The sequence below is a fragment of the Teleopsis dalmanni genome, unplaced genomic scaffold (assembly GCF_002237135.1).
Source record: "Teleopsis dalmanni isolate 2A unplaced genomic scaffold, ASM223713v2 unscaffolded_contig_1199, whole genome shotgun sequence".
Classification (NCBI taxonomy): domain Eukaryota; kingdom Metazoa; phylum Arthropoda; class Insecta; order Diptera; family Diopsidae; genus Teleopsis; species Teleopsis dalmanni.
The window spans coordinates 1-9,858 of NW_024032581.1; the positions used below are offsets into that span (position 1 = coordinate 1).

Here is a 9,858-nt window from a genome sequence, read left to right on the forward strand (position 1 = left end):
TTTTATTTTTAAAAAATAAAAATTGAAATTAAAATAAAATTACATATAAATAATATTTATTAAGTATAAAAAAATAAAAAATTTAAAAATACATATTAATTTTTAAATAATAATTAATTTTCCATTTAAAATTTAAATAAAAAAATTTTAAATATTAATTAATATACTATAAATAATTTTTTTTAATCAAAAATATATTAATTTTTATAAATTTATTTATTAATATATATATACTTATTATTTTTTTTATTGTTTTTAATTTAAACTATACTAGGTTAGATCAATAAATATCTATATTAATATAAATATTTAATTAATTTATAGATATATATTAATTTTGAATCAAAAATTTGGGGATGTATAAATCGGTAAGGATCTCCTATTTTTTAATATTTATATATTTATCTAATGTTCCATTAAAAAACATTGCCAAATATATAAATATTTAATTAATTAATATATATATATCAAACAATTATAATATTAACCCTATTAAATTAAATTATTTATATTAAATTCCACCCTTATATATTTATATATATAGTATATTTAATAATTATGTAATATTTAATATTTTAAATTATGAAATTTATAATTATATATAAATAAATCTATTTATATAAATATATTAATTTAATATATAGTTATATATATAGGAAAAATAAAATTATCTGTAAATATTTTTATTTTTAAAAAATAAAAATTGAAATTAAAATAAAATTACATATAAATAATATTTATTAAGTATAAAAAAATAAAAAATTTAAAAATACATATTAATTTTTAAATAATAATTAATTTTCCATTTAAAATTTAAATAAAAAAATTTTAAATATTAATTAATATACTATAAATAATTTTTTTTAATCAAAAATATATTAATTTTTATAAATTTATTTATTAATATATATATATATATACTTATTATTTTTTTTATTGTTTTTAATTTAAACTATACTAAGTTAGATCAATAGATATCTATATTATTATAAATATTTAATTAATTTATAGATATATATTAATTTTGAATCAAAAATTTGGGGATGTACAAATCGGTAAGGACTCCTATTGTAAATTATATTTATCTAATGTTCCATTAAAAAATATTGCCAAATATATAAATATTTAATTAATTAATATATATATATCAAACAATTATTATATTAACCCTATTAAATTAAATTATTTATATTAAATTCCACCCTTATATATTTATATATATAGTATATTTAATAATTATGTAATATTTAATATTTTAAATTATGAAATTTATAATTATATATAAATAAATTTATTTATATAAATATATTAATTTAATATATAGTTATATATATAGGAAAAATAAAATTATCTATAAATATTTTTATTTTTAAAAAATAAAAATAAAAATTAAAATAAAACTATATATAAATAATATTTATTAAGTATAAAAAAAATAAAAATTTTAAAACACATCTTAAATTTTAAATTTTAAATAATTTTCCATTTAAAATTTAAATAAAAAATTTTTAATATTATAAAAATATATTAAAAATAATATTTATTTAATATTTATAAATAACAACAAAACAACAAATATAAAAATGAATAAAATTAATTTAATATTTAAAATTTAATAACGTACTTAAAAAGTTAAATAAACACAAAAAAATATACAAAACCATATTTAAATAAATTTTTTATAAAATACACCAAAATCCTTAAAAAATAAAAATCCATCTTAAATTTTAAATGGAAAATTTTAAATGAATTGCCTGATTAAAGGGTTACTTTGATAGAGTAAATCATGTGGTTTACCATATTCATTATATTTAATAGAATTAAACTATTCCTAAAAGAATCAAAATCTTATGTGCTTCTTACACTAAAATATATTTATATGTATATATTAAAATTATTTTTATTAAATTTAAAAAGATAAGCTAATTAAGCTAATGGGTTCATACCCCATTTATAAAGGTTTTAACCCTTTTTTTTTAATTTTTATTAATTCATCTAAAATTTTATTTTTTTTAATTATAATCATAGGAACAATAATTACTATATCTTCAAATTCATGACTAATAGCATGAATAGGATTAGAAGTTAATTTATTAGCCTTTATTCCTTTAATTAATTATAAAAATAACTTAATATCCTCTGAAGCTTCTTTAAAATATTTTTTAATTCAAGCATTCAGATCAGTTATTCTTTTATTTTCAATTATTCTAATTTTAAAAAATAATTCAATTAATGAATCTTTAGAAAAAAATTATTTAATAATCCTTTCTTCTTTACTAACAAAAATAGGAGCCGCCCCTCTCCATTTTTGATTTCCTAGAGTCTCAGAAAGATTATCATGAATAAATCTAATTATTTTAATAACTTGACAAAAACTCGCCCCTTTAAGTTTAGTCTCTTATATTAGAAATAATTATTTAATAAGAATAAGAATTATTTTTTCTGCTATTATTGGAGCCATTGGAGGATTAAACCAAACTTCTTTACGAAAATTAATAGTTTTTTCTTCAATTAATCATATCAGATGAATATTAATTTCAATAAATTCTAATAATATAATATGACTAAATTATTTTTTATTTTATTGTTTTTTATCCATTACATTAATATTAATATTTAATGTCTATAAACTAACACATATTAATCAACTTTTCATAATTTTTAATAAAATAAAAAATTTTAAATATTTAACTTTTATAAATTTTTTATCTTTAGGAGGATTACCCCCCTTTTTAGGATTTTTACCAAAATGATGAGTTATTCAATATATAATTATTAATAATAGAATAATATTATTAATAATTCTTTTGATAACTTCCTTAATTACCCTATTTTTTTACCTTCGTTTAACTTATTCAGCATTTATAATAAATTTTTTTGAATCAAAAATTTTATATTATAATTTAAACAAAAATAAGTTTAATTTCATTTATTTAATCATTTCATTTTTTCTAGATTTGGTCTTTTATTAGTTTCAATAATTTTTTATCTTTATTAAATTAAAGGTTTTAAGTTAATGAAACTAATAGCCTTCAAAGCTGGAAATATGAAATAATTCTTAAGCCTTAGTATAAAATACACCGTTAGAATTGCAGTCTAAAATCATTTATTTGACTATAAAGCCAGCTATTGATTAAAAAGAAATAATTCTTATAAATAGATTTACAATCTATCGCCTAAATTTCAGCCATTTAATCAATCGCGACAATGGCTTTTTTCTACTAATCATAAAGATATTGGAACCCTTTATTTTCTATTTGGTGCATGAGCTGGTATAGTGGGAACTTCTTTAAGAATTTTAATTCGGGCAGAATTAGGACACCCAGGAGCTTTAATTGGAGACGATCAAATTTATAATGTAATTGTTACAGCACACGCCTTCATTATAATTTTTTTATAGTAATACCAATCATAATTGGTGGATTTGGAAATTGATTAGTACCTTTAATACTAGGAGCCCCAGATATAGCTTTCCCACGAATAAATAATATAAGATTTTGGTTATTACCTCCTTCTTTAACTCTTCTTTTAATAAGAAGTATAGTTGAAAACGGAGCTGGAACAGGATGAACTGTTTATCCACCCTTATCTTCTATTATTGCTCATGGAGGAGCTTCCGTTGATTTAGCTATTTTTTCACTACATTTAGCAGGAATTTCTTCTATTTTAGGAGCTGTAAATTTTATTACTACTGTTATTAATATACGATCTTCAGGAATTACTTTTGATCGAATACCTTTATTTGTTTGATCTGTTGTAATTACTGCATTATTATTATTATCTTTACCTGTTCTAGCAGGTGCTATTACAATATTATTAACTGATCGAAATATAAATACTTCATTTTTTGACCCTGCTGGTGGAGGAGACCCAATCTTATACCAACATTTATTTTGATTTTTTGGGCATCCAGAAGTTTATATTTTAATTCTTCCAGGATTTGGAATAATTTCTCATATTATTAGACAAGAATCAGGAAAAAAGGAAACTTTTGGATCTTTAGGAATAATTTATGCTATATTAGCTATTGGATTATTAGGATTTATTGTATGAGCTCATCACATATTTACAGTAGGTATAGATGTTGACACCCGAGCTTATTTTACGTCAGCAACAATAATTATTGCTGTTCCAACAGGAATTAAAATTTTTAGTTGATTAGCTACAATTCATGGAACCCAATTGAATTATTCTCCTACTACTATATGAGCTTTAGGATTTGTATTTTTATTTACAGTTGGAGGATTGACAGGAGTAGTTCTAGCTAATTCTTCTGTTGATATCATCTTACATGATACCTATTATGTTGTAGCCCATTTTCATTACGTCTTGTCAATAGGAGCTGTATTTGCTATTATAGCTGGATTTATTCATTGATACCCTCTATTTACAGGATTATATATAAATGCAAAACTTTTAAAAAGTCAATTTATAATTATATTTATTGGAGTAAATTTAACCTTTTTCCACAACATTTTTTAGGATTAGCTGGTATACCTCGACGATACTCAGATTATCCAGATGCTTATACTATATGAAATATTATTTCAACAATTGGATCTACAATTTCATTATTAAGAATTATTTTATTTCTATATATTATTTGAGAAAGTATAATTATAAACCGACAAATAATTTACTCAATTCAATTAAATTCTTCAATTGAATGATTTCAAAATTCTCCTCCTGCTGAACACAGATATTCAGAATTACCATTATTAACTAATTTCTAATATGGCAGATTAGTGCAATGGATTTAAGCTTCATATATAAAGTATTTTACTTTTATTAGAAATTTCAACATGATCAAATTTAAACCTTCAAAATAGAGCTTCACCCTTAATAGAACAATTAACTTTTTTTCATGATCACACCTTAATAATTTTAGTTATAATTACTATTTTAGTTGGTTATTTAATATTTATATTATTTTTTAATAATTATACTAATCGAAATTTATTACATGGACAAACTATTGAAATTATTTGAACTATTTTACCTGCTATTATTTTATTATTTATTGCTTTTCCTTCTTTACGATTATTATACTTATTAGACGAAATTAATGAGCCTTTAGTTACATTAAAAACAATTGGTCATCAATGATATTGATCATATGAATATTCTGATTTTATAAATATTGAATTTGACTCTTATATAATTCCAACAAATGAATTAAATATTAATAATTTTCGACTTTTAGATGTAGATAATCGAGTTATTTTACCTATAAACTCTCAAATTCGAATCTTAGTAACTGCTGCAGATGTAATTCATTCTTGAACAATTCCAGCTTTTGGTGTAAAAGTTGATGGAACTCCAGGACGTTTAAATCAAACTAATTTTTTTATTAATCGTCCTGGATTATTTTATGGACAATGTTCTGAAATTTGTGGAGCTAATCATAGATTTATACCTATTGTAATTGAAAGTATTCCAACTAACTTTTTCATTAAATGAATCATAAATTATTCTAATTCATTAGATGACTGAAAGCAAGTACTGGTCTCTTAAACCATTTCATAGTAAATTAGCAATTACTTCTAATGAAAAAATTAGTTAAATAAATAACATTAGTATGTCAAACTAAAATTATTAATTAATTAATATTTTTTAATTCCACAAATAGCTCCTATTAATTGATTAAGTTTATTTTTTTTATTTTTTATAATTTTTATTATTTTTAATATAATAAATTATTATTATATACTACCTACTTCATCAAAATCATTAAGTTATAAATTAACAACAAAGATATTTAATTGAAAATGATAACAAATTTATTTTCTGTTTTTGACCCTTCTTCAAGTATTTTTAATTTTTCTATTAATTGAATTAGAACTTTTTTAGGAATTATTATAATCCCAATAATTTACTGACTAATTCCTTCTCGTTATAATATTTTATGAAATAACATTTTATTAACCCTTCACAAAGAATTTAAAACATTATTAGGCCCTACAGGAAAAAATGGATCAACATTAATTTTTATTTCTTTATTTACAATAATTTTATTTAATAATTTTATAGGATTATTTCCTTATATCTTTACTAGAACTAGTCATTTAACATTAACTTTATCTTTATCTTTACCATTATGAATTTCATTTATAATTTATGGTTGACTTAATCATACTCAACATATATTTGCTCATTTAGTTCCTCAAGGAACTCCTGCAATTTTAATACCATTTATAGTTTGTATTGAAACAATTAGAAATGTTATTCGACCAGGAACTTTAGCAGTTCGATTAACTGCTAATATAATTGCAGGACATTTATTATTAACTCTATTAGGAAATACAGGTCCATCTTTAACTTCATTGATTTTATCAATTTTATTATTTAGACAAATTTTATTATTACTTTTAGAATCTGCTGTAGCTATTATTCAATCTTATGTATTCGCAGTATTAAGAACACTTTATTCCAGAGAAGTAAATTAATGTCAACTCATTCAAATCATCCATTTCATTTAGTAGATTATAGCCCTTGACCATTAACAGGAGCCATTGGTGCAATAACAATTGTTTCAGGAATAATTAAATGATTCCATCAATATAATATATCATTATTTATTTTAGGAAACATTATTATTATTATTACTGTTTATCAATGATGACGAGATGTCTGTCGAGAAGGAACATACCAAGGCTTACATACATTTATAGTAACAACAGGATTACGATGAGGAATAATTTTATTTATTTTATCTGAAGTTTTATTTTTTGTTTCATTTTTTTGAGCTTTTTTTCATAGAAGTTTATCTCCAACTATTGAATTAGGAGCTTCATGACCACCTATAGGAATTTCCCCTTTTAATCCATTTCAAATCCCATTATTAAATACAGCTATTTTATTAGCTTCAGGAGTTACTGTAACATGAGCTCATCATAGATTAATAGAAAATAACCACTCACAAACTTCCCAAGGATTATTTTTTACTATTTTATTAGGAATTTATTTCACAATTTTACAAGCATATGAATATATCGAAGCCCCATTTACAATTGCTGATTCTATCTATGGGTCAACATTTTTTATAGCAACAGGATTTCATGGAATTCATGTTTTAATTGGAACAACTTTTTTAATAATTTGTTTAATTCGTCATTTAAATAATCATTTTTCCAAAAATCATCATTTTGGATTTGAAGCAGCTGCTTGATACTGACATTTTGTTGATATTGTTTGATTATTTCTTTATATTTCTATTTATTGATGAGGAAGATAATTAAATTCATTATTTATCTAAATAATATAAAAAGTATATATGACTTCCAATCATAAAGTCTATAAAATATAGATTAGATAATTTTATTATTAACAATTATAGCAATAATTATTTTAACAATTTGTTCTATTGTAATATTTTTAGCTTCAATTTTATCAAAAAAATACTTAATGATCGAGAAAAAAATTCCCCCTTTGAATGTGGATTCGATCCAAAATCTTCTTCACGAATTCCATTTTCACTTCATTTTTTTTAATTACAATTATTTTTTTAATTTTCGATGTTGAAATTGCATTAATTTTACCTATAATTATAATTTTAAATTTTTCAAATTTATTTATATGAAGAATAACTTCAATTATCTTTTTAATTATTTTATTAATTGGTGTGTATCATGAATGAAATCAAGGGATATTAAATTGATCTAATTAAATGGAAAATTTATTTTAGGATTGTAGTTAAATTTAACATTTGATTTGCATTCAAAAAATATTATTTTATGTAATCTATCTTATAAAGAATATGAAGTGATACATCACATTTAGTTTCGACCTAAAAATTAGGTAAATTACCCTTATTCTTAATATTAATTGAAACCAAAATAGAGGTTTATTACTGTTAATAATAAAATTGAATAAAATTCCAATTAAAGAAATATGATGAACAAAAAAAAGCTGCTAACTTTTATTTTTAATGGTTAAATTCCATTTATATTTCTATATTTATTTATTAGTTTAATAAAAACATTACATTTTCATTGTAAAAATAAATATTATTATTTATAAATTACTAATTTTAATTCTTTAAGTATTTAAAGATAACATAAATCTCCCTTACAACTTCAACGTAATACTCTAATTATAAGCTATTTAAACACCAAATAACAAAAAATATTAGTACAAAAAAAATAAACTTATTAATATTATAATTAAACTATTATTCTGCAAAATTTGATTAAATTTTGAATATCCCAATAAATTTTTATATAAATAAAATCCTCCAAAAAATTCAGATCAACCCTGATCAAAACTTTTATACAAATTTTTACCTAAAAATAAAAAATTAAAAATTAACCCATATGTAACAATATTAGGCATAAATCACATCGAACCAAAAAATAAAGAAATAAAATAATTTTGTAAAGATTTATTGAAAAAATATAAAGAAATTTTTGAAATATAATATCCTACTAATCCCCCTAAAATACACACAATTAAAGTTAATAATTTTAATAAAAAAGGTAAACAAATTATTGAAGGGGTGCCAAATAACAGTCAATTTAAAAATCCTCCACCAATAATTCTTATAAATAATAAACCAGATATTCCTTTTAATATAATTCAACTATTATCTCTCAATAAATTTAAACTATAAAAATTAAAATTTCCAACTAATGAATAATAAACTAAACGAATTGAATATCTAACTGTTAATCCTGTAGAAAAGAAAAAAAGAAAAAAAGAAAATATATTAATATAACTCAATGATACAATTTCTAAAATTATATCTTTAGAATAAAATCCAGCCAAAAAAGGTATTCCACATAAAGCTAAATTAGCAATATTAAAATATCTACATGTAAAAGGTATATAACTTCTTAATCCTCCTATTAAACGAATGTCTTGTAAATTATTTATATTATGAATAATAGCCCCAGCACACATAAATAATAATGCTTTAAATAAAGCATGAGTTAATAAATGGAAAAAAGCTAATTTATAAAATCCTATAGATAAAATTCTCATTATTAACCCCAATTGACTTAAAGTAGATAATGCAATAATTTTTTTTAAATCAAACTCAAAATTAGCTCCTAACCCTGATATAAATATTGTCAATCCTGAAATTAATAACAATCTTTGTCCTAAAATTGTATCTCCAATTAATAAATTAAACCGGATTAATAAATAAACTCCAGCAGTAACAAGAGTAGATGAATGTACCAAAGCTGACACAGGAGTAGGGGCTGCTATTGCTGCAGGTAACCAAGCTGAAAATGGAATTTGAGCTCTTTTAGTTATTGCCGCCAATACAATTAATATACCAATAATCAATATATTTATATCTAAAATATTAAATTTTAATAAAAAAATATAATTTCAAGATCCATAATTTAATATTCAAGCAATCGCTAATAATAAAGCAACATCTCCAATACGATTTGATAAAACAGTTAATATACCTGCATTATAAGATTTTACATTTTGAAAATAAATCACTAATAAATAAGAAACTAACCCTAAACCATCTCATCCTAATAAAATTCTAATTAAATTTGGAGAAATAATTAAAAATATCATTGATATAACAAATAACAAAACTAATAAAATAAATCGATTAATATTTATATCTCCTGCTATATATTCTTTTCTATAATAAATTACTAAAGACGAAATTAATAATACAAAACATATAAAAATTAATCTTATTCAATCAAATAAAAAAGTTATTACAATTCTAATTCTATTTAAAGAAATTAATTCTCATTCTAAAAAAATTGAATAATCATGATTAATAAATATTAAACCAAAAATAAAAGAAATAATTCTTAAATTAATTAATAATCAAAATCTTATTCTACATAAAGATAAATTTTTCACAATTTAAAATAAAATTTTATATTT

General features: G+C 20.4%; 1 protein-coding gene and 1 pseudogene across 2 annotated transcripts; one reads left to right on the forward strand and one right to left on the reverse strand.

The window, feature by feature from the left end:
* Positions 1–3,435: 3,435 nt before the first annotated feature.
* LOC119663970 (cytochrome c oxidase subunit 1-like) lies at positions 3,436–5,479 on the forward strand (the record flags this gene model as incomplete). The annotated part of the gene is given in 2 exon segments (XM_038073555.1): positions 3,436–4,465; positions 4,468–5,479. Coding segments are annotated over 2 exon segments (1,296 nt in total), but the record flags the coding sequence as incomplete, so codon positions are not given.
* A 2,714-nt stretch (positions 5,480–8,193) lies between these two features.
* On the reverse strand, positions 8,194–9,828 carry LOC119663969 (annotated as a pseudogene). The gene has a single exon (XR_005251099.1). The product of XR_005251099.1 is annotated as an NADH-ubiquinone oxidoreductase chain 5-like (transcript).
* Positions 9,829–9,858: the final 30 nt, after the last annotated feature.